This window comes from Urocitellus parryii, chromosome 9, assembly GCF_045843805.1.
Source record: "Urocitellus parryii isolate mUroPar1 chromosome 9, mUroPar1.hap1, whole genome shotgun sequence".
NCBI classification, from domain to species: Eukaryota; Metazoa; Chordata; class Mammalia; order Rodentia; family Sciuridae; genus Urocitellus; species Urocitellus parryii.
In genome coordinates this window covers 84,576,776-84,602,499 of record NC_135539.1, presented here as the reverse complement: position 1 = coordinate 84,602,499, position 25,724 = coordinate 84,576,776, and the positions used below count along the sequence as shown (strand labels likewise).

The 25,724-nt window shown below is 48.9% G+C and overlaps 1 protein-coding gene across 1 annotated transcript in view; it reads left to right on the top strand.

Annotated features, from left to right (window-relative positions):
* Positions 1 to 422: 422 nt before the first annotated feature.
* The window catches only part of Map3k21 (mitogen-activated protein kinase kinase kinase 21), a 37,569-nt gene continuing 12,267 nt past the window's right edge, over positions 423 to 25,724 (top strand). The window contains exons 1-5 of the mRNA XM_026412247.2: positions 423 to 1,236; positions 12,484 to 12,664; positions 16,937 to 17,085; positions 17,886 to 18,061; positions 22,921 to 23,161. Of these exons, the coding sequence (XP_026268032.2) occupies positions 423 to 1,236; positions 12,484 to 12,664; positions 16,937 to 17,085; positions 17,886 to 18,061; positions 22,921 to 23,161 (1,561 nt within the window). The remainder of the gene's footprint in view (positions 1,237 to 12,483; positions 12,665 to 16,936; positions 17,086 to 17,885; positions 18,062 to 22,920; positions 23,162 to 25,724) is intronic.

The following is a 25,724-nucleotide window of genomic DNA, read 5'->3' as shown; positions in this document are numbered from 1 at the left end:
AGGGCGGTCTGGAGGGGTGGAGTGATCCAGGGGCGGGGACGGGTCTCCGCCCTGGGAATAGACCTGGAGAGGATTTGTGGCCCTGGGAGGCGGGGCGGCCCGGGGCGACGGAGGAAGCTGGGCGGGGAGCTAGGCTGAGGAGCGCGCGACTGGGCGTCCGCAGGCCCAGAGCCACCTTGGGACGACCGTGCCCGCGTCCATGGGGGCCGCTGCAGCAGCAGAGACTGCCAAGCCTAAACTGGGCTAGGAAGGGCCTTCGGGTAGTGGGCGTGACCTCCGCATTCCTGGGGCCGTGCTCCGCTCCCCATACGCCCATCCTGAGCGCAGACCGCGACGCCGCTGGAAGATGGGCTCCCCAGGCCGCCCGGGAGACTGAGCTAAGCCCACTGTGCCGCGTAGTCGCCGCCCCCTTGCGGCCGCGCATGGCACTTACGGGTGCCCAGGGGGCGACCCTTAAGCCGGAATCCCCGGCCCAGGTCGCCCCCGCCATCGCCGCGACCTCGTCGTCAGCCTCCTCGGGCGGCGCGTGCCCTGCGGGCGCCGGGCTGTGGGCCGCGCTCTACGATTACGAGGCGCGCGGCGAGGACGAGCTGAACCTGCGGCGCGGCCAGCTGGTGGAGGTGCTGTCGCAGGACGCCGCTGTGTCGGGCGACGAGGGCTGGTGGGCCGGCCAGGTGCAGCGGCGCCTGGGGATCTTCCCCGCCAACTACGTGGCGCCGTGCTGCCCGGTCGCCTGCCCCGCGCCGCCCCCCGCGCCGCCGCCGAGACCCGGCTCGCCCGTGCACGTCGACTTCGAGAGGCTGGAACTCAAGGAGCTCATCGGCGCCGGCGGCTTCGGGCAGGTGTACCGCGCCACCTGGCAGGGCCAGGAGGTGGCGGTGAAGGCGGCACGCCGCGACCCGGAGCAGGACGCGACGGCGGCGGCGGAGAGCGTGCGGCGCGAGGCGCGACTCTTCGCCATGCTGCGGCACCCCAACATCATCGAGCTGCGCGGCGTGTGCCTGCGGCAGCCGCACCTCTGCCTGGTGCTCGAGTTCGCGCGCGGCGGGGCGCTCAACCGCGCACTGGCCGCCGCAGCCGCCGCGCCCGACCCGCGCGCGCCGGGTCCGCGTCGAGCGCGGCGTATCCCCCCGCACGTGTTGGTTAACTGGGCTGTGCAGATCGCGCGCGGCATGCTCTACCTGCACGAGGAAGCCTTCGTGCCCATCCTGCACCGGGACCTCAAGTCTAGCAACAGTAAGTGGGCTGGCGGGGCTCCTAGGACCCTCCCCTGGAGCAAAGAAGCGGTGGCCACCGCGGGACCCCCAGGCGAATCTTGTGTTCTTCTGGTCTGGGCCTTTCAGGGCTAAGGCCAGGCAGCTTTGGAGCAGGTGCTCCTGCCCTGACTTGCTGCCCTTGGGCGTCTTTTTAAAGAGGCAGACCAGATTTGCTTGTAGATAAAACCTTTGTCAATATCTATACTGGCAGGAACCCTTGGGGGCAGTAAGAGCGGGCAACAAGAAATGATATGTCCTTTGTATGTTTGTGTAAGCCCCCTTGACCATTCTTTGAGGTAGGAGTGCAAACTGAGGTAGTGTCCTTGGACAGTTAGGTGCCCTGGCAGCCCCCTAGCCTGGTGGCCTTTCACTGGTCCTTTACAAGTGAGTGTTGAGGTTGCCATTTTCCCTGTCCTGTGTGTCAGTTGAACTCGCAGCCTGTGCATGCTGTGCTCTCAGCTCAGTTCCCGTCCCCCATATTCTGTTCCTTAAATATGGCTTCATGTCCTTTGACTTTTTAAAAAAATGTTGTTTTAGTTGTCAATGGACTTTTGTTTATTTATATGTGGTGCTTAGAATCGAACCAAGTGCCTCCCACATGCTCGGCAAGTGCTCTGAGCACAACCCTGGCCCAACCTTTGACTTATCCGAAGGTTTTTTTCATTTACCATCTCTGTGTATAAGAGGTGATTTCACCTACAGGTTCTGTGTATGAGACATGGTTTCATTCTAGATGGGTAGCTTTTTTTCTTCAGATAGGAAGTGCCTGTCTGAGCCAGTATGCACTTGTGGGTTAAAATCAAGTGCATTGTCCTTGCATAGGTACTTGAAATCCTTAAAACACGGCCTGTGCCTTTATCTTTTTTTAAACAGGTTGTATTTTTTCTGGTGTCAATAAAGAACTGACATGTGACCTAAATCCAAATACTGTTAACCTTCACTGTATAGAAGGGTTAATATGGTGGCTGTTTGAAATAACTTCTTTGCTCTTGAAGACCACTTCATATGAATGAAATGAAATGCCTTGGAAGATTAAAGGCTGTAGCCGGAGCTGGCATCTGCCTGCTGCAGTAGCGTCATGTCTTTCAGCCTTATAAAACCTGCTGGGACTGGAGGTGGTTCAAATGGAGCCGGTGTCCTCCAAGAACAGAAAGAAGAGTGACCAGAAGAAATGACAGATCTGTTGTATGTTTGTGTAGATTTTTTTTCTATCAAAATTCTTCAGTACTGAAATTATTTAAAAATTGCTAATGTAGCATTCACATTATAGGAATTGTGAATGCTTTGTTTTGGTTATGTATGTGGTCTGGTTTCATTGTGTGATCCCGTGCTCCCCAAATCTCTCATAACCCTGATTTTAATGGCATCAATGATAGGAGCATAGCCTATCAAAATGTGGCATGGAGGAAGGTCAGTGCCCCAGTGTATTCTCAGTGCTCTGCAGGGCTCGTGAAAGACTTTGGGACTATTTGTCTTAAGACTGTGTTACAGTAATGACACACCATTTTCAGTGTACTTCAGATTCGGAGTCTTGCCAAACTTAAGTTTTTGTAGGTGTCTCACATCTGGGCCCATGGGACACAAATGGGCTAAATTGTAACAAGAAATACTATGGCCCTGGAAGAATAACTGTAGTCTTATTGACACCGGAAAAACTTGAAGAGCACAGGTGGTTGTGCATGTAGTAGACTTTTTGTACTTTGAAAGTGATTACATACTGCTACTTGGTTTTTGAGAGTTCTTACCCTCAGAACACAGTGCCAGACATCCCACAGCATTTTACTTTCTGTCATCGTCAGGTGAGATCTCCTTGGCTTCCAAAGGATCAGTTGGCTAATCACTAGCCCAGCCAAGTATTTGTTGCAGTGTGGCCATTAGTATAGTTATGTGATGGGTGCAAAATGAAATTTTGAATAGAGCCTTAAATGTGCAAGTCACAGTGCCTGGTGCAGCCTTATTTTGCCCGCCTGGTTCTATTTGTTCACTGAGCAAATGAATTCTCGAATGGTGCATGAAGCTGGGACTTCTTGCTCAGACTTTTCCCAGTGTAGCTGATATTCCGCCACAGCATGCTTGTTTGACTTTATTCATTGTTTGCTAATGGTGGTAATAAGTTAATGACCTTGTAAACTAGACCTTAAAAGTCAATATTGAGCTGTATTTTCACTCTGCAGTCTACTCACATAACAGAGCTGGTGGAAGTCTGTGGAAATTATTGTCTAAAACAAATGCTTAAGTTTGTCAGAAGAATTTATTATTCTTGACAGGTTTTCTTTCATCTTTTAATTTTAATGGGTCTTAAGTTTTATATCACATCTTGCAAGAAATACCTGCAATGTGGTGAGTTAAAACTTTTTGATGGTGTAAGCAGCTTTGTCCCTTCCCGGCCCATGGTAGCAGATCGAAAGTTGAGCCAGGTTTGCAGGATGTAAAAAGTGAGTTTTGTAACTCCCAGGGGGCTGCTGCCATCCTGTCTGCCCACCCCAGCGAGGCATGATACCAGGCCACCTTGGGCCGCTGCAGAACTGCCAGTTTTACATGTGCATCAGAGAGGAGAGAAACACTGAGGTTCCATGAAATTTATGTAACCCTGTGCCAGGCTCCTCCAGGCCCCAGGGACAGAGTAGCAAACCAGAGGACAGTGACAACATCCTTGCCATCATAGAGCTTGGCCAAACAGATAAGGGCCTGCATTCATGCATTCACCTGTGGTATCCAGCTGGCGCTGCTGACAGTGGTGGTGGAGCAGAGGGACTGTTTCCGACAGGGATGGGTGGCCAAGGAAGCCGCTCTGAGAAAGGGCCTGGGGGAGTTCAGGAGTCTAGCCCAGACGCAGGCAGAGGAAGAGGGAGCAGGCCTGAGGAGTGGGGAGTCCAGTGAGGCTGGAGGCCAGAGCTGCAGGCGCTCAGCCGCCCTGAGCTTCCTCTTCCAGGGTCCTGGGAGCTTTTTGTACTAAGGAATGGTGCGATCTAACTTCTGTTTTTATTTAGTTTATTTATGTTTTGCAGCGTTGGGGGTCAGACCCAGGGCCATGGGCATACCAGGCCAGTGCTCCACCACCCAGCCACATCCCAGCTCCCTGACTTCTGTTTTGAGAGGCCACCAACAGCTGGGCAGAAGGGACTTCTGGGCTGAGGACAGGCTGTTGCTGCTGCTGCCTGTGGGAGGGGCTTTCTGGGAGTTGGGTGGAGACCAAGGATCAAGGAGATCTCAGGAATTGAGGTGGGCATTGGAGTGGGCTTAGTGTTCACGCTGAGCCAGTGAGTGGCGGCCTTCGGGTGTTCCTTTCCTTTTTAAGCAGTGGTCGCTGTGTTCTGCCTTTGCCATTCTTCAAGGAAAATGACATCCTAGGGAGATTGAGCCTCAGATGTCAGTGGCTCTGAGGTCAATGACCAAACATCTTTTATCCTGCTTTTTTTTTATTAGCCTGTTTTGAATAATTATTACTCATTTACTTTATGGTTTTCAAATACACTACACCTGTAGTATACAACTAGGCATAAAGTTGTATTTTTTATGAAATGCAATCTAAAGCTCTAAGAGAGACTGCCAAAGGAATCTATGTATTTTTAGTTTTTCCTTTAATATGTTGTAATCAAAGGAACTGGTTGATAAAATTATAGCAGATGTAATAATAAATAAGGTATTTCAGGCCTTCTAAGAGTGGCTTGGGGCCACTCTTAATTAAGCTGTTATCAATGAAAAGATACCTATCCCTGCCCTCTTCTGCTCTCTCACCAAGATACACTGCTCCCTGGAGGGCCGATTCCTGTTCCAGGGCGCAAGGGCAGGTAGCACAGACTTCCCAGTGGCCACTGAGGCATGAATGTGCTCTTGAAATAAGATGAGCAGGGGCTGAAGCTCAGTGGTAGAGCGCTCGCCTAGCATTCTTGAGGCACTGAGTTCGAGCCTCAGCACCACATAACTGTAAAATAAAGATATTGTGTCCACTTAAAAAAACCTAAAAAATACATATTTTTTTAAAAAAAAGATTAGCAAAAAGCCAAGGCAGAAACTCTCTTCCTAGGCAGGGTGATGCTTGCCTATTCAATGTAAATAGGCCACTTCTTAACTTTTACACCTGGGGAACGGCTGTTCAGTTTCAGATTAGCAGACTATACATAGTGTTCACTCTGTAGTCAGAGACGGGGAAGAGAGGGGCGGGCCGTCCCCCTGGTCCGAAGTTGCCCGTGTGCCCTGCATCTTCCCACAAGCATGTGGGTGTCCACCTTCACTGGTGGCAGACGTTGGCTTCGGGTCAGCCAGACCTGGAAGCGAATCAGTGTTGCCACCTGCTAGCAGGTGACCTCGGTTTCCCACAGTGTGTATTGATTTCCTGTCATGGAGCCTGGCAGAGCCCTGTAGGGAAAATCTGTTGAATGTTATTAATTCTTCAAAGGCAGCTAGATAAATCCCGGCTTGGAGAGCTTTCCAGGGAACAGTGGTGAGCAGCTAGGTGTGGCCAAAAGGAAAGGTGGAGATGGGGTTTCTGGGGTGGGAACTCGGGTCTCGTGGGGCTGTGCAGGTGTGTGTCCCACGTAGTGGTCGCCAGGGAGCTGTTGAGGTCCTTGAGGAGGAAGGTGGTGTGTGGTCTGCTGGTGAAACCAAGTAGCGGGAAGAAAAGAACAAAGCTGGGGTCCTGGGCTTTATTACTGCGCTGCCAGAGGCTGTCAGAATGGCATCGATAAAAACATAAAAGGACTTACTGAGAGATGCTGGTTTGAGGTCAGTTGCTGATCATCATGCCCCAAGCTCTGGTTTTAAAATTAGTTTGTTTAGTGAGTTTGTTTAGACTACTTTCTTGCCCTGATTTCTCACTCTCTTTAGAGTTGTAAAATATCAATTCAGTTTTCTGTAGGGCTGATGGATGTAACTGTAAAAGTCCTTAACCGTCTCCAGTGTCCCCAGAGCCTCCCCACACAGAAGTGTCCCCCACACAGGACTTGAGCCAGCCGAGGGGTCCAGGGTGAGAGGTGCTGGAAGAACTCTGACGCTTTATTTGCCTGATACTTTAATTTTCCACAAGTGACCCCCAGTGAGTGTGAGCTTAATTTTTTTAAAATTCATCTTCTCTAAATGCTGCTTCCCTTTGGGCACTTCTCGCTAAATAATGGTGGTGACAGGAGCAGCAGCCACCCTTGATGTGGGCCCCCAGCTTCTAGGTACTTCTGTACTTCATGCCATGGCTCCTGGGGCCTCTGAGAAGGGCCTGGCCACCACGCCCACAGGATTAAGTTCACTGTGAAGCTAGTGGGTCAGCTGGTCAGAGGTCCAGGGCTAAGGTCAATCCAGGGCTTCTGCATCTAGCACTTGACTTCTTACCCTTCCATGTTGCCCAGATTGACAGTTTTTGAATATTTGTTTATAGGACCCAAGGGAGCATTTATGTATGTTGTGTATAAATCCTCCCGTCTGCAGCAATTGATATCTGTTGTATTAGACGTTAAAAATATTTAATAATATAAAAACAGGAATAGCCCCATTGATAAATGGGTTCATTGAAATGAATAATCTAAAATGATAATTGAAATATTTAATATAGGTTATTATTAATTATAAATTAAAAATATGTAATGATATAAAAACAGGACTAGACCCTTTGCATGTTGACATCACATTTTCAGTGGGAGAAAAACCCCACATTTTTAGAACAAATTCAGCACAGAGGGCGCCATTGTGTGACATGCAGAGTCTCGCTGAGTGGCAGACCATATGAAGTCTGGGTGTGCAGAGTGCTGAGTGGCTGGCGTGCTGCTGTGCACTCTCTCTTGCCATCCTGGGGGGCTGGGGTCCTTGGCACTGGTTGGCCCTGTTGGCACAGCAAGCACTGTCCTTCTTAGCACCTGCACACCTTCCTAGATCACTAGATCAGTCCCCTCGTGAGCTTTTACAAATAAACTTCTGTGTCTCATTTTTGGATACTCTGATTCAGTTGATGTTACTTGGGAACGAGTCACGTCTTTCTTTTCTAGCATCTTGTTTTGAAAATCCCGAAATATTTGGAACTGAAAGAATTCTAAATGAACTTTTCCATACCACCACTTATTCGACTCCACCCCCAAGACTGCGTAGCTCCCCTCACTGGTGGGACCCCCACGTCCCTCCTCTTGGCTTAGGGTGGAGCAGGACATTGTTTTGAAAAGCTTACATAGGATTCAGGTGTCGGGCCAAGTCTGGGAACTACTACCCCAAGGACTGGGTGTGTGGATTCCTGCATGAAGTTGGTCTGAGGTGTATAAATCCTCCCGTCTGCAGGCTGGATCCCAGTCAAGGCAGCTGTCTAATGGTCATCTCTGACTGGTCACAGGAAGGGCTAGGTGAGACTCGGCCTGGCTTATTCTGGCATGTTCCAGGGAAAGGAACATCTCCAAGCATTTGTCCTCTGAAGTTGGGGGACAGATGAGGCAATTGTGGTGTGTGAGGCATGGGCTCTGACTCCACCCCTCTGGCCCACCCTTCCCCAAGGACCCTGTGAGCTGAGGAAGATCCAGTGGGATCCTCTGGCTGGGCAGACTCCCAGGAAGGGCCTGAGAGGAGGCATTTCTGACTTTGCAGGCCACGTGGTCTCTGGCCGCTCCTCAGCCCTGCTGTTGTAGCCAAAAGAATCACGGCAGTTTCCAATAAAACTTTATTTACAAAGGAGGTTTCGCACCGAGTTTGGCCAACAAGTTGAAATCTGCCAACTCCCGATGTGTGTCCAAGTTGTTAACAGCACAAGATAAAAATCTACGTGTCCACTGGTGACTATGCATTTTTACATTTTGTTTAGAAACACTCTCAATGCCTAGTTCTAGTTTATTTGTGCATGAACTCATTGATACCTAAACGTTTTCTTTGACTCTTTATCACCGAAGAAATCATTATTATTGTTTTTTCTCCAAATTGTAGTGCCATTTACTCATGTTTATTCATGTTGGCTGAGGGAAAGGGTTTTTCTTTTTTTTTTTTTTTTAGTTTGGCTGATGTAGTTGATTCAGCCAGCCCACCCCTGAGGACAGTGCCTGAGCTCTGCCTTGTGTGGATCGTCACCCAGGATGAGTGGCAGAAAGGACTAAATTACTATTGTAGCCATTTTGTTTGCACTACTCATTGGTAACTTCTGCATATTTAAAAAATTTCAAAAAGAGCAAATTAACAAGTATTTAGGGAAGTGTCTCGATTGCACCTAGGATATGTCAACTTTCATTTCTGAAGATTTGGCTTGACACAGTTGTGGGGTTTTTTCAGATTTTCTACAAATACTGCATCAGCCTATGAGTGTAGGGTGTGGCATAAGAGTCCTATCTCAGTCTCCTTCATTATGTGCCCTGTTAGTGAACCAAAGTACTGGCAGCAGGGGCTGATTTCACATCAATGAATCATAAACGTTTTCTCATTAAAGCTGGATATTGTGTCCACGAACACCTGCCCTGTGAGAGGTGGCTTTAGTTTTGGTGTAGGAGCAGTGTGAAGCTCTGTTTTAGCTGACCATGTCTGTGTTTTCTTTACAAGGGTGTTGTATGTATAAGCCAACTCACTCACTCATAGAATAGTTATTGATGAATTAACCACGATGTGCCAGGAACTCTCCTAGTTTCTTGGTGGTCAGTGGCAAACAAAGCAGAACAGACCCCTTCCTTAGTGCAGCTTACATTCCAGCAGGCCAGACATGAAGCAGAATAAAATGGTAATATAGGTATTGTGTTGGCAGAAGCAAGTGCTCAGCGTAAAAGCTAACGTGGCAAAGCAGGATGGGGGGGGGGGGGACTAGAGGTTCTGGACCATGTGAGGTGGTCTCAGGAGGGACACCAGCAAAAGCAGGTTTGCAGCAGGGTCTGGAACAGTGAGGGTGTGGCCTGGTTGGGAAGAGCATCTTTGCTAGAAGCAAGAAATGGCACAGTCGGTGACAGGACCCATTATGATTGCTTTTTTTTTTTAATTAAAAAAATTTTTTTTTTTTTAGTTGTTGATGGAGCTTTATTTTATTTATTTGTATGTGGTGCTGAGAATAGACCCCAGTGCCTCACACATGGTAGGCAAGTGCTCTATCACTGAGCCCCAGCCCCAGCCCCTGTAATTGCTTTTTAAAAACATACATACTGTACTATAATTCTGGACAGAATTTTTCAAGGGGCTGAACAATCCATGCCTTGTGCTGTGTTTGAGGGGCAGCCAGTTGATCTTGTGGAGGTAGCTGGGGGGACATGGTCATGGAAGGCCCAGGAAAGGGAGCCAGTGGGAAGTTACCAAGGAGCGCTGGGCATGTCTGTGGACAGATGCTGCTGACCAGGCTACCTGGTTTGCAGTCCTGAGCCCAGGTGGCCGCCAGTGCACCTCAGCGCTTCCTGCTGGAGACAGGAAGTGGAAGGTGGCCCCACCTGTGTCCTTACCTGAAACCTGGCTGGGGGCCCACTGTGTGCCCCTGGTGAGACGCTATTAGTGGTTTCAGTCACACTGCCCAAGAGATAAGAAATTTCAGGAGTTCTGCTCCATGGCCCTGAAACAGAATCCCAGACAATGGGCCTTTCTTGGAACCCTGGGCCTTGGCGTGGGGGGGCTCTCGTGCCTTGCTTTCTGCCAGCTCAAGGTCCTTGCGCATCTCTCTCCCGTGCAGACCTGTCGGCCTCCAGGTGCACTGGTTTTCATGACTGGTATGGTAGCTGTTGGACGGTACAGGGCAGGTAAATGCACATCTTTCTCACAGTGGCTTCTGGCCTGGCAGAAGCCCAGCAGGGTTCCCTGGAGTCCACGAGAGCGAGTTTGAAAACTTGCCACAAACACTTTGAACCCAGGCTGTGTCTGTGTGGGAGGTCCTACGGCGGGCAGCTGAATCTCGGACTCTGTTGTAGGCCCTTCACACATCACCTGTCCTCTCTCCAGCACGACCCAAGCTGCTGACGTGGGTGCCTGCCGTCCTTGGTACCACTCTGCCTGCCCACAGACCCGTAGGTGAGGAACCAGAGACAGGAAATCAAAACAGGAGGCACCTGGGAGAAATCTCCTGCAGAGAGAGCGAGCTCTTCCAAGGAACTGATGTCAGCTGTCAGCTGGGCTCTGCTGATGGGATGAGGCAGCCAGCTGTGGGGTCAGACTGGGCCTCACTGCCCCCCCCCCCAACCTGTGTGACTGTGTACCGTGTATTCAACCTCTCTGTGCCTCTTTCTTATCTATAACGTGGAGGCAACAGTGTCTACCTGTCGATTGTGTGGCGGGTTATATAATGAAAGACCTTTGGCCTCACCTGGCAGCCAGTGTTCTCTGCAGAGACTGACATTGGAGAAAATGGTCCCTCTTATGATCAGACATGAAGAATATCATGCCTACTGTCTTGCCCCAGTTTTTTTTCGGATAGTTCATTCCAAAACCTCATACGCTTGTTTTCTCATTTTCCTTCGAAGAGCACCTGGTTGCTCTTTTAATTGAGGAACTTATTTTTCAAGGTGAACCTGAGTGAAACCCTCCCTCCCCACGTGCACCGCTTTCTCTGGAGTGTGCCTTGCTGTTCAGTGGATTTGCTCAGTCACTCCGTTTTCACTGACTCACCTTTGGTCATGAAGACCTCTTGGGGCTTTTGTGATTGAGATCATGCCGGTGGCAGGAGAGCATGCAGGGGACACTCAGTATTTGTTGGTGACTCTTCTTAATCTGGTGTTCCCAGGGGGTAGGAGGGCAAGAGCCAGGGAGATGTCAGGGTCTGTGTGTCCTCCTCTTCTGTGGACATTCAGTTCTTACTCTGAATCAGACTCTGCAGAGCAGGTGCAGGAGCTGAAGGCGAATCTCTTCTGCCATCTACCTCCTCTTCTCCCTGATGCCCCCTCTGTTCTGTGCCCTGCCCCCCAGCTGGCTGTCCAGAGCAGGAGTTGGGTGAACACAGGTGTCATGGTGCACCATGCCTCCTGAGTGCTGTGTGGATTGCACGCAGGACGGGAGAGTCGTTTCTCTCCCTTGGGGGGTTGGAGGGCCTCATCAAGGAGACCTTTGGTCTGGCTGAAGAGCCAGCCCGGCTCTAGAGGATGAGGTATGGGGTGCATCTCAGGTCAGTGTGCAAATGTGGAGAACTGTGGCTGCCCAGTTAGGGGTGTGGACACTGGCCTGGGTTACATGGAACCACAAAGGGGATTTTTTTTTTTTTTAGTGCAGGGTTATTGGAATCTGTTTTATACACAGTGAAGTGGCCCCCTGAGTTTTGGCAGATTAATAGAGTCCTGTGACCGTCACCATCAAGGTGCAGAATTTTCTTCACCTCCACGAGCTTCCCGGTTGCCCCCTTGCAGTCAGATCTCCTCCGGAGCCTCCGGCAACACTGACCTGGGTGTGCCTCTCCAGAACATCCTGTGAGGTTAGAGTAGGGGCCTTCGTGTCCGGCTGTAAGTTCACAGAGTGGTTTTGAGATCCATCCTGTTGCGTGTGCTGGTAGTTTGTTCCTGGGGTTTTAAGAGGTAAACAGTGTGGTGATGCCTGGGGGACTTGCTGCTGGTAGTGTGCATACAGAGGAGGAGGGCGTGGCCGCTGGCTCCACGGGAGCCTCCTGGAAACCAAGGGACAAGAGAATCAGCCAGGGGCAGAAGATGGGAGGGCGCCTGGAAGGCGGGACTGAACGCACCCTTCAAGCTGCAGAGCAGGAGAGGCCCCAGACTTGGTGTGAGTTCCCTGCCCGCAAGTTCACCGCAGGAGGCGGGGCTGGGAACACCAGCACCCAGGGCCTCTCTGAAGCTTTTGCTTTTTGCTGTATTTCAAGCTTCAGTAAAGCCATTAATGACATCTTATAAAGAATGTTCAGGAGCTAAAGGATGTAGAGTGAGCATTCTGTAAATTCAGGAGGCTAAAGTCTGATGGTCGTGAGCTACGGTAACATACCGTCCAGTCATGAGAATGTCTGCTTGGGCCATGAGGCGTTTCTGGGAAGAAAACAGTGTATTTTTTTTTCATATCAGGAAAATTGTTACAGATCAGAAGTCTCAGCAAATGTTTCTTGCCCATGGAAACCCTTTCCTTTCCCAAAAAAGAAAAAATATCATCCACTAAGCTGTGTTGCAGCTGTAGATTTTCCTAAAAATGCATAACTTGAGGCACAAGTGACCCAGTCAGGGTTATAATAGACCTGCCTGCATTAAGTTAGGAAAAACGATGAAATACAAATTCATTCTCACCTGTGCCCCAAACTCCAATGAGATCGTGTTTTAAGTGCCGTTGAAAACCCATGACCAGAGAGCTGGGCGATGAGCGTGTCCTCCTTGGCTCTCCTCAGTCTTGCTGCTGGAGAAGATCGAGCAGGACGACGTCTACAACAAGACGCTGAAGATCACGGACTTCGGGCTGGCCCGCGAGTGGCACAGGACTACCAGGATGAGTGCAGCCGGCACCTACGCCTGGATGGCCCCCGAGGTCATCAGGTCCTCTCTGTTCTCCAAGGGCAGTGACGTCTGGAGGTGAGCGGTGGCTGTGCTGAGTCCCGTGGGGCTGGGTGGCCCTGAGCTGAGCAGCCAGGTGCACCTACAGGGGGTTTAGATTTCTAGCCAAGAGCCATAGGACGGGGACTCGGGGGTTCTGTAGTTGAGACCCCATGTACTGGGTGAAGCTTCCCGTGAAGTCAGGAGCTGATTGGAGCTCACAGTCTGAGTGAAGGGCAGGCCAGGGAGTGAAAGGAAATCCCCCCTCAAGCAAACTTGACTCCTGTGATTCACAGACAACTAGCATGGAAGGAGCTGGAGGAAAAGGAAATTTAGACGGTCCCTCCATGTCCTCCATGTTTCCTCGGAAGGTTGAGGGCCTTGGGGTGAGGATGGAGAGTGGACCCAGCTGGGACACCAGGTGCTGCTGCTGTCACTCAGCTGTACCTCCTGAGAGTGAATGGATAAAAAAAAAATGTGGCATTTATACACCATGGAGTATTAACGCAGCATTAAAAAATGACAAAATCATGGAATTTGCAGGGAAATGGATGACACTAGAGCAGATTATGCTTAGTGAAGCTAGCCAATCCCTAAAAAACAAATACCAAATGTCTTCTTTGATATAATGAGAGCAACTATGAACAGAGCAGGGAGGAAGAGCAGGAGGAAAAGATTAACATTAAACAGAGACATGAGGTGGGAGGGAAAGGGAGAGAAAAGGGAAAGTGCATGGAAATGGAGGGAGACCCTCATTGTTATACAAAATTACATATAAGAGGTTGTGAGGGGAATGGGAAAATAAACAAGGAGAGAAATGAATTACAGTAGATGGGGTAGAGAGAGAAGAGGGGAGGGGAGGGGAGGGGGGATAGTAGAGGATAGGAAAGGTAGCAGAATACAACAGTTACTAATAGGGCATTATGTAAAATTGTGGATGTGTAACCGACGTGATTCTGCAATCTGTATTTGGGGTAAAAATGGGAGTTCATAACCCACTTGAATCTAATGTGTGAAATATGGTATGTCAAGAGCTTTGTAATGTTTTGAACAACCAATTAAAAAAAAAAAAAAGGAGGGCAGAGAGAAGCCAGGCCTCTCAACAGCTCCAGTGTCCTCAGAGCTAGCTAGCCTTGGCTGTTGCTCATCAAGCCCTGCATGGCACGTGTTAAAATCACAGGTTTTTCTCTATGGTCTTTGAGCAGCCTTGCTGACAGGCACTTCCCATATCGTGCAATTCGCCCCCGAACCGCACACTTCAGTGGGTTTTGGTGTATCAGTAGAGCCCATCAGCATGGTCAATGTGGAACATTTTTGTTACCCCATAAAGAAGACCCATATCCCCGCACCCTTCAGTCTTGGGGCCCCTTCTCTCCTGGCCCCGGGTAGTAGTCTGCATGCCAGGTCTGTGGACTCGCCTGTTCTGGACATTTCGTCCAAATGGAACCTTCCAGTATTTGTCCCTTGGTGCTGGCTTCTTCTACTACATCACAAGCTTCGTTCTCTTCAGGGCCAAGTGATAGTCCCTTCTGCAGATGGGCCCCATTTTGCTCACCCATTCAGCTGGCAGTGAGTGTTTGCTCTGCGTCCACTCCTGCTTACTGTGAATAATGCTGCTGTAAACACCCACATGCAGGTTTCCCTGAGGACACGGGTTTGGTTCTTGGGCACATACCCAGGAGTGCCGTGGTTGGGCCACATGGCAATTCCATGCTTAATTGTTGAAAAGCCACCCCTGCCTTCCAAAGGGGCTGTTCCTTTCTGAGCTGACCAGGTTCCTTGCCAACTGGGTCGTTAGCTGATTTTCTGACTCTTGAGTGTCCCAGGTGTGAAGTGTGTTTCATTGTGGTTCAAATTCAAATTTTTATTTATTTATTTTTTAACACAAAAGAAAACTAATGGCAGTAGAGGTAATGTCACTTGCTAGTGTCCATTTCCATGAAGTGATAGGTCTCTGTTTAAACCCAGATGTGTCTGACTTCCAAATTTCTGATCAGCAAAAATTGTTTTTTCCTTTAATCTTAAAATGCACTGGAAATTACTCAGACTCACACGTGAAATCAGTGGCAGAAACCCCTGTCAGTAAAAGTTCCATAAAATTGCTTTATGTTTACAACATTTAAAATATGATTTAGTTATTTTACTTACAATTTGTAAGAAGCTTATTGTTGGGTGGGGAATTCTGTGGTGTCTTAGCACCAGTTTAAAAAATTCAAAGGCTTCAACGTCCCTGCTTACTGAGTTAGACTGTCCCCTGGTAGAGGCTGAGCATAGGTTTTTATAGGGAAATAAAGGTTTTCATTGATGTCATCACAGTGGTTTTCTAGCCATGTGAAAATGGCATGTGACGGGAGTGAAATTGGCCACCCTTGTAAGAAATCATACTTCAGGACTCTAAGAACTATTAAACTACGTCATCCATCAGGTTCGCAATCAAAATGATAGTTCTGAAGGCAGGAGCCATGTCATCCTGTGCCTCTGTCACAGGCCTGTGGTCAGCAGGAGGCGTGAGCTCCACATGCTCCCAGCTGCCCTGTCTGCCTAGAAGGAAGCAGGAAGCAGGCTGGGGGCTTGCGACAGCCAGGAAGCAGGGCTCTCCCCAATTGGCTCGCTTGGTAGACAGCGGGAGAGCCTCGCCAGGCTAATGGTTCTGAAACACGGCCAAAAACAAGGTGAGTGGCAGGCAGGAACCGAGGGAAGTAAGAAAGCAGATGATCGAGACCCTGGGACCCTCGGGCTGCTGGGTGCAGAGCCGCATGCCTGCCCCTCTCCGAAACGCACAGCATTGCCCGTGGGGGAGTGTGACTCAGTCACATGCAAGTTTGGTCTCCCACACGGGAAGTTTCTCCTGGATCCTGCCTACCCTGGCCACCACGTCTCCTTTTGTCATGTTTCCATGAGAAGAGCCTTCAGAAAGCAGGTCCTGCCTGTGCAGTGGGCGGATCACGATGTGGGTCCACCGGGCCTCTTCCCCTCCCCCCTTGCCAGTGTTCCACTGCAGGGTCACTCCCTGTGCATGAAGCTGGGCACTCACCTGACGTCCACAGCAGTTCCTGCTGCCCAGTGGTACAGAAGCCAGGTGCAAGAAGTGAAGTTCCTCGGGGTGCTGCTCTGGGTGGTGAGGCCAATGAGAAGCAGGCTCCAGTCCTGGGACCAGACCTGTGACTCCAGGCACCAACATCAGGTCACATGCCCTGGGGCTCTCAGGGGAGGGCTGTCATGGGCTCTCCTGCCCAGCAGAGGACAGGAACACAGGCCCGTCCCTTCAGCATCAGCCCTGGGTACAGCTGTGTCCTCCCAGCTGGGCTTCCACGGGGTGAGCCCTCTTCTCTGTCATGACCTGTCCTGTAGGGTCATTCTTTCCCTGAAACTTCTGAGAAGAAAAATCATCTTGTTTTATGCTTTGGTTGTGTCATTTGCTAATGAGATTTCCTTAAAAATATAGTCGTAGTTGGACACAATACCTTTATTTTATTTATCTCTTTATTTTTCTGTGGTGCTGAGGATCCAGCTCAGTGCCTCACACATGCCAGGCAAGTGCTCCACCACTGAGTCACAACCCCAGCCCCTGCTAATGAGATTTTTAAAAAAAAAATTTTTTTATGTTGATGACTTTGAGTTCTGAGAATTTTTTGATCCTCTGCTCTGAGGTGATTTTTCTTAACCAATATATGAGTTAAATTTACTTATTCTTGAAATCATGTCATTACTAATGAATCAAGGTGGAAATAATTGACAAGAAACTAACCAGATGATCTTTGAAAAGTATTGGTTTCAGAGTGAAAGCTAAGAGGTCTGGCATGTCACCATCCATGGTGCTGCGTCATGTACGTGACACGTTTGTCTTTTCTCTTTTGTACCGAACAGCTCTGAGGGCTGGAGCAGGGTTTGCTGTTATTTAAGGCTGAGCTGACTGAAGACGGTCTCTCTGGGCTGTGAGTGCAGACAGGGCTACTGGGCAGCTCACCCACGGCCTGCCTCCTGCCTAGGCATGCCCCGGGTCTCAGTGCCAGAGCAGCCCTGCCCAGGGTGGAGGAGCACCAGCGCACCCCAGGGCCTTTGCCTGGCACGTGCTGTGTTCTCCCTTCTTTCCCGTGTGTGTCGGTTCCCAGCCTAGAGTGCAGGCAGCCCTAGTGGACAGGGTCTGTGTGGTCTGCAGGTGTTTGAGCTGTCCTCCCCCTGGGCAGTGGCCACTGAGCCAGCTGGGTGAGCCACCCTGGTGGGGACTTCAGGAAGGCCACATGTGTGTCAAAGCCGTCATGAAGAAGGGGCGCCTGGGCTCTTTGACACCCTGCTGACTTTTCTTTCCAGCTATGGCGTGCTGCTGTGGGAGCTGCTCACTGGAGAGGTGCCCTACCGTGGCATCGACGGTCTTGCTGTGGCCTACGGAGTGGCCGTCAACAAGCTCACTCTGCCCATCCCGTCCACCTGTCCCGAGCCGTTTGCCAAGCTCATGAAAGGTATTTATCTGTCCAACCATTGCTTTCATGTGTCAGGGGCAAGGATAGATGCTCTTGAGGACATCCACATGGGTGACCATAAAAGCAGTGTCTAGGTGCTTAGAGGATAAGCCTGTCTTGGATAGGAACCGTCCATGACCCGCATAGCTGAACACCAGGCGTTTTTAACAGAGCCTCCTTTCTGCACAGAGCTCAGCCGAGTGGAATGAACGTTTCCCTGTATAGCGCAGAACTCCAGCGGCCCTGAGCTGGGCCACATCTGCCATCTGTCACACCTAATGATCAGAAGTGTTTTACAGGCTTACCTGGCCTGGTTGTACCTGACTCTGTCTCTCTGATCCTGATCTCTCGAAACTTGTTAACTCTTGGTGAGCTGCGCTAGCCCCATGGTCAGGCTGTTTCCTAGAATTGCTGTTGTGAGGATGGCACTCTGGAGACTGTGTTCCTTGGACGGGTTTTATGGATGTGCATTTCTGCACCAGGAAGTCTGTGACCCTGGCAGCTGAAGCCTCTGCAACACCATTCACGGCAAGGCACAGGACACGCAGGTCCAGGTGCTGGCCGTGATGTGGTGCTGGCCGCAGAAGCCTTCCTGGCAGGGACCTGGGTTGATACAGTGTGGACAGACTTGTCACTGGGTCCTTAAACCTTCAGGGCAGATGTTAAAGACATGGGTTTCTGGTTCAGTGACAGATGTTAAGCTGAAAACCTGGTTGGTGTAAAAACACATCTTAAAACCTCACTGTGGATGTCCCCTGAAGCAAGCCCAGGGAGAATCACATGGCTCCTGTTTATCTTAGAGTGCTGGGAGCAAGACCCTCACATCCGCCCGTCCTTCGCCTTGATTCTCCAGCAGCTGACCGCTCTAGAAGAGGCCGTGCTGACCGAAATGCCCCAGGATTCTTTTCACTCCATGCAGGATGACTGGAAACTGGAAATTCAGCACATGTTTGATGAGCTGAGAACCAAGGAAAAGGTGAGACGGACTTTTTAATTAAAACATACTTACATTCATAAAAATTATGGAAAATAAGAGCCAAAGTCACTAGTAGCGTTATTCTACAGTATTTTCAGTATTTATGGATTCTTGCTTTCTTTTGGTTAAAAATAAAAGCAAAAATGTCCTTAAAATGGATAATTGGGGGAAAAAGTCCTTTTGTTTGGAAAATTTTTAAATGTTAAAAAAAAATGGAATAGCATAATAAACCTTTTGTGTGCATTAACCACAGTTTAGTAATTGCCATAATTTCATCATTTGATAAATCTCTCCCCACTATTATTATTATTGTCATTATTGTTACTACTCCTACTACTCCTACTACTGTTATTTGGCATTACTGGGGACTGAACCCAGGGTGCTATACCATTAAACTGCATCTCCAGCACTTTTTATTTTTTGAGACAGGGTCTCACTAAGTTGCCCAGGCTGGTCTTGAAACTTGTGATCCTCCTGCCTCAGCTTCCTGAGTAGCTGAAATTACAGGCCTGCACCACCATACCTGATTCCCTTTGTGTTTTTTAAACTGGAATATTTAAATCAGATCATGTTATTTTACCCATAAGCCCTTTGGTGAATCTTTATCTTTCTTGCCAAAACATCCACAGTAACCCTCCCATCGCATATACTTGCTCGGTATTCAGAGGTCACACTTGGCTTGTACTGAGAGGTCACAAAGATGCCTTCTTGCAGTTGGCTCATGCACCTCAGACTCACACGTGGTCTGCATGGTTTCGTGGTCAGGGTTTCCAAAGCCTCTTTGATGCTGGTTCTTCCTGCTTCACCTCTCTGATTTCCGAGGCCATTGCTTTGCTGGGGAAACGGGACCGTGCATAAGTTTGGACTCCTAAGGTGTTGCCATAGAGCTGTGCTTGGCTTAGGCTTTCACGAGGTGTGGGGTGGATAGGCCCATATGCTAAGCACACTGAGGCTGCAGCTCTGTGACACGAGAGGGGACCCCGGGTCAAGAGCACAGTGGGAAAGCAGACTGGGAGATGAGTCATGTGGTTTCCTGGATGAAGACAGATGCTATTGAGGGCCACGTAGGGACCCCATATTCAGGCACGCCTCTCTGGTGCAGTGGTGGTATTTATTACTTAAAGACATTTTGTAGTGCCTGAGCATTTTGACTGTCAGGGTTTCTTCTTGACTGGAGTGCATGACTTGCAGTACTGTTGAGCCCTCTGGGTGTTTGTGCACACAGATTCCTAACGTGTCACATTGAAGTAAGACATGGTAAGTTTCTGTGACCTCTATGAGGTTATACCCTTGTAGGAATCCCATACCTCATCAGACTCTCAGGTGGACAAGGGGGAGGTTCGTTCAGGAGAGAACTGAGGTCTGGTCTCTGGGCTCTTGGGATGTTAGCCTGCCATGAAGGCTGTCAGCTCCCCTCTGGGGAGCTCAGGAGATGGCATGGGATCACCCAGGGGTCTCATGCCAGCATTGGTGGCCATCTTTAGTGGTGAAGACCAGGGCTCTGAGCCAGATGGCCTGGCCAAATGGGCTTGAACTCAGTGTCACTCTCTGCTCCTGGGCACTGGAGTGTCCTAGCAAGGTCATTGTCCCTAGGGTTGGGGGAGGTCGGGCGAGCTTTCCTTGCAGTACCCCACTCCACTTAGGAAGAGCTGGGTACTTGTTCACCTCAGGAGAGGACAGGCTGGCCTTAGCTGACCTGGGCAGTGTCCTGGCAGAAGGTGGGCACTGCTGCAGAGGGATGTGGAGGCCACAGGCTGGCTGGCCCTTCTCCTCGCAGTTCTTGGCAGGACTACTCTCAGTGAGGAGGTCACCATTACATTTAGGGTGAACTTCAGTGCTTTTAGTTGACTTAAAATGATATTTTTCTCTTTTATGTATCTCTGAATTATTTTCAGGAATACTAAAATTTGATGGTTCATCACAAAAATAAAAATGATTTTATGCAGTGGTAGAGGATTTTGAGGCAAAAATACTTAAAATCACAGAATTAAAATTGGGAAGTGATCTCAGTAGTCACAGCTATTCCGACCTTTTTCCTTTGGTCATTGATGAAGCCTCTCTGGGGCTGCAGATGCAGGTGTGTTGAGTGATTCTCCTGTCGGTGGGTTAGGAATAAGAACTTGCTTCCAGAGCACTTTCTGCATCTTGAGGTTGAGAGTGGAGTCTTTCTTATTCTTCTGATTGCATTTTCAGCTGTTTTGGTGCTGTTTTTTTCCTTCACTTTGATTCTTACCCATTGCTCTTTGGAATCCAGCATTGATGGTATCTTGTGAGCCTTTGATTCATTATAAGAGAATCATCCCACCTTATGAATTTGTTTTGCTGAAAGCTTGCCGATGGCATCTTTCTGACGCAGTGAAGAGCACAGGGTCCAAGCTGGGTCTCCTCCGCTCACAAGGAGGCTTGGGCTCCTGGGCTGGGAGGCATGGGCTGGAATGGACGGCCATACACTGGGCCGCCACAGTCTCATTGCTCAGCTACATTCAGCCTCACAGATGTGAGTCCTGAGTTCCCCGGCCTCTCTCTAAGTGCCTGCATGGGTTCTGTTGGACAGGAGGTTGTCGTTAATGATTGAGCTGCGCGTCTGGGAACCCGGATCTGCCGTTTCAAGGATGGCCTGCGGCCAACAACTGCCCCTTCTGGCACTCCTTCCAGCGGGAGGACTTGCTTGGTGTGCTTCATTACAAAATAGCCAGAGGGTTTAATGCCCAGACCTCCTTTTTTCTTTTACTTTAGAATTTTAAAATTCACACAGAAGGAAGATGACTTTGACTACTTTCTCTTTGATCATATATAAATATTTACCATGTTTTAGGCAAGTGTTTTTTTTTTTTTTTCATTTTTTTCGGGCGAGGTTGTTACAAGGGGATGCATATTTTAGATTGGACTTGGAATTAAAAGTGGTTTCTTATTTAATTCATGTAGTAGTGACACAAAAGTTCGAGTGAATGCGCTGCCCATATCTCGTCCTTATGCCTCTCATTTGACAATAGTGAGCTGGATCGGGGTCAACACCACTGAAATGTAATATCTTTTTTAAAAGGTCATGTTGGGAGTTAGAAGCTGTGAGCTGAATGGAAATTATCCTCTGTCCCCAAATACACTGTAGTAAAAGCTCCAGTTTGGACAAACTAGTTGGAGAAAGTTACCAGTGAAAAAATGAATCACAGAACTTTAAAAAATATATTACATTTTTTTTCCTTTTCAAATAATAAATAGCAGCCTGCACCTGCACACTGTAATGAGGAAATGCTGAGCTGCTGTATAAGCAGGACCCAGCTGGTGCTTATCATAGGCCCACCGTAAGGCCGGCTATCTGGGGTAAACCATTCCCTCTGCAGTTTTGTTTGTGCACTTTATTTTTAAAAATTTAAAGTAAAGGATGCTTCAGAGTTGAGTTTCAGTTCTCTTTGGTGGAATTGCCATAAATTCAGAATTGGTTTGATCTGAATGAACACATTTGTTCTTGGAGCTCCTGGTCACTTAATTTTTTTGTGTGCTGAGGCTAGAACCCAGGGCCTCATCCTGCTAGGTAAGGGCTCCATCTCTGAGCTGCACCCCGGCTCTTCCAGTCTCTTCTGTATCTTGTCCTGTTAGTTTGTGTGTGTTGGGGGGGTGGATGGCGGAGGGGGTGGTTCTGTGTTTATTTTGCTTTGTGATAATTGTTCTGACAGACCTGGGTCCATCTGTAAAGTCCAAGGGGCTGGCAGAGTTGAACTGGCCTCCTAGTCCCTGGCTGGCCCTGGGGACCAGCACCCTGGAGGTGGGCCACATGCAGTGGGACATGTTCCCCACCTTCAGGACTTGCAAAGCCCAGCCTGGAGCTCTGCCTGAGCAGCCGTCTGCAGATCTGACCAAGGGTGGACTGAGGCTGCGCTAAGATTGAGTTCGTCTGAGCAGAGTATGGAAAAGCTTGCAGATACCCTATTTTCCGTGTAAGTGCTAGATTTAATAGCAATATGTCTACAATAGAAAGGAGTTCACCCCTCAAAGGAATAGTTATGTCCTTGGCAAAGAAGAGAACACAACAGAAACAGGAATGGAGATATGGTTTAAATGTAATAGCATTCTCAGATTCCATGTTGAATAATTTTTTTCCAAGAGGAATAAAATATTTTTAACTCATGGATGTCCGATTTCTCAGAAATTCAATAAATTCTAAAACCAAAACCAAGAAGAAGTTGACATTAGTCAGGAAGCATTGCTGAGGAACTTCTGTTGGGTAACTTATAGGAGCTGTCTGGGGCGGGGGAAGCTCCATGGGGGGTGCCTGTGCTGAGGGTCTCGGTTTGGCGTGTCCCACTGTCCCTTCCAGCACTGTCCCTTCTGGCAGGCTCTTCCTGCCTCCTCCCACACCAGCTTGCTTCCTTTCTTCTCTCCATCTCATGTTTTATTCTCAAGCAGCAGTTAAATGCCCGCAGGAAGGGCCTCCCTAAAGAAATCTGGACTGCAGGATTTGGAACTAGGGTAATTATCCTTCCACTAATGGCTTCACCGCTGGGCTTCCTTCTGCAATGGGCCGCTTGGGCCTGTGCTCGTTGCTGTGCTAACATACGTCAATATGCCGGGTGGCTGCAGGCTGCAGGGAACCGTGCAGCTCAGGCATGAGAGCTCGCGATGCCATCTCTGGATCACAGAGCTGAGAGGGCACAAGGAGCGCAGAGGCCTGGGTTTCCTCCAGGTCCGTGGTGGGCTGGCCGGCTCCGCACTCTGGGTGCCCTTACTCCTGGGAGCTCCGGAGGATATGGAGCTTCGCCCAGCGCACCTGGGAATCCAGAGGCTAAGGTTTGCAGAGGGTGTTAGAGTCCTGAAGGGCCTCCTCCCTGCAGGGAGTGACTCCCTGGGTGTGACCCTTGCAGGAGCTGCGATCCCGGGAGGAGGAGCTGGTGCGGGCTGCTCTGCAGCAGAAGTCTCAGGAAGCCCTGCTCCGGCGCCGGGAGCAGCAGCTGGCAGCGCGTGAGATCGACGTGCTGGAGCGAGAGCTGAACCTCTTGATCTTCCAGCTGAACCAGGAGAAGCCGCAGGTGAAGAGGAGGAAGGGCAAGTTCAGGAGGAGCCGCTTGAAGCTCAAAGATGGACATCGCATCAGTCTCCCCTCAGGTAGGACGTGTTCTCACATTTCTGGAGGATCTCTGTGCCTCAAACTGTTAACTGGCTTTGTCGCCTCAGAACTGGGAAAGCTTGGGCAGGAAGGTTTTAAAACAGTGAATGCGTAGATATGCACAGTTGGTTGCTCATCCTGTCCTCATTCAGTGACCCTGTGACCTTCAGGTGCAAAGCAGGCGTAGAGGAGTGTGTGGCAGTTCATTCAGGCCTCAGCCTACCTCCCATGACATGGTGGGTCGATCTAGTCCTTTTGAAACCAAAGCAGAGCCTGTGTCCTGCTGGTGGCACTGATGGCACCAGGTGGCACTGTAAAGTGCAGAACAATAGGACGTTGACATTTCATCTTTAAGGTTAAGGATACCTTGAGGATCTGTGGTCACATCTGGTGCCCAAGTTCACAGGGACACGTACGCCGTCATCAGTACCTTCAACATAGCGAGTCGAGTTCTTCAGTTATATTCCAACCTTCATCCAAGCGCATAAAAATAAACCAGTAAATCTAGGGAAGCCTTCAAAAGCATTTTTTTTTAAACATTGTGATAATAAGATACAAGGATTGCTAAACCTTTGATGTAGAATTATATTATCTATCCAGGTACGTATGTGTTTGTGTTAAGGTGTGCTTTGTGGATGCTTGTGTCTTCCTAAGGTGTTTGTTAATGGCATGGAAATTTTATTTAAATAACTATGATGAGAGTTGTATTTTACACAACATGTGTATAAATTGTCTTATAAACTATTTACAGACACTGGAAGACTTACAGGATAAAGTGACTTTAAGATTTTTGGAGATGCTGTTGGTTGATCAGAAATTGCTAATGTGTGGTGGTGATAAGTGTCTGTTATCTGTTATTGATGATTCGGTTTGATGAGGTGAGACTAGGCTGGGGCCTTACACACTTCCCTCTCTGGTGGGGAAAACCAGTTGTGTTTTCAGGCTCTCTTCTGATGTTTGCCTCTGCTGGAGTGTGCCTGGAGCCCACTGACAGGACAGTCTCATATATAAGTATCAGCAGTAAGTTAATTATAGACTCTTGTGTCTACAGTGAGGTTTCTGCTTTCCTGCGTAGCAGATGGAAAGATTGAGAGGCACTAGACGGTAGCTTTCTTTTCCAGCTGCCCTCTGCACCCCTTTTCTGCCTGCACCCCTTTCCTGCCTGTGTGGGAACCGAGCCGTGGTCATTGATATGCATGGTTTCTGTTGGGAACTCTGGGGGAGCAAGTAGGAAGAATTGGATGGAAAGGCAAAAATCTTGGAAGAAAAGTTAAACCATCCTAGTGGTTCTCTGCTCTTCACGGGCAGGGAGAGTAAGTGAAATTCCTCAGGATCCCTAAGTCAGACTTACATTCCTGCTTTTCCTCTCAATGCTCCTTGGCTGATACCTGGAACTTATTAGTTCTACAGACTAACTATATCTGAATATTTTTTGTTTTTATTCCTAGCTTGTATTATTTGATGTTTCTCTTCTAGTTACATATTTGTTTACTTTGTGACACTTAGTGAAAGGTTTCAGTTAAAATATAACCAAATAATCCACTGCTGTGCTACTTACTATCTGTCCATCAGACAGGAATGGGATCAGCCTCTGGGATTTGGCATGGCAGTTACCTCCTGTGCCCACAAGGGGGCATTGCACCTTGCAGTCCTGGTACTAGGGTGGAAACCCTTCCTCCTGGGTGCAGTACCATGTGCAATACCCACAGCAGGGCAGGCGTTCTTAGTGTAGAAGAACAGCAGTTATTCATACCTTATATTCATTTATTCATTCTTTACATTCAAGGGAGTTATGTGTACCTGACCTTATCATCTAGTAGGCAGTTTTTTGGGGTACCCTGTCCAGGAAGACAGAGCTGGGAGGTGTGGCTTTCCATCTAGGGCGTTCATTCCCTTACCACCACGAGCCCCTTTGCAGGCACTCTATGTGGAACCAGCTCAGAGAACTTCGCAGAAGCTCCTACAAATCAGCACTCAATATGTGTGCCTGTGGTTCTTTCAGACACCTGTTACTCAAGGTGAATAGTTAGGTTCACTTGTGATTTTATCTTTGAGAATCACTGATGATGATGTTTAATCTTATGACTATTTATAGCCATGATGACTTACTGTTAGAAAACTAATATTGTTTTATCCCTGCTAGGATCTCTTGGTGCCTGGCTGTGAAATAAGGAAGCCTAGCAATTTAAAAAGTGACATAGCACAATCTGTGCCATTTAATTGTGAAACTTTGTGTTTTGTGAGTATACTGAATGTTTTTCTCGGAACTTGTAGAAGGAAGAGGTAGGGTCACAAGATGTTTTGTGTTGTGATCACTCAAAATCACTCTCTCTACTGGGTTTATTTTGAACTTAGGTTGTGCTTTTAGGATGTGTAAAAAGCAAAGCGGAGAGGTTGTGAAGATTCCCAGGTTTGGTATTTCTCTAAAGCAGTGTGTTCTAACTTCAATTGCTTCAGAAGGACTAAGTCCTGCAGGAACCACTGCACCCATGTGTACGAGAAGGTGCGTGTGCACGGGGAGCGGTCTGGCTCCTGGGGATTCTGGAGGGCCACACGCCTTCA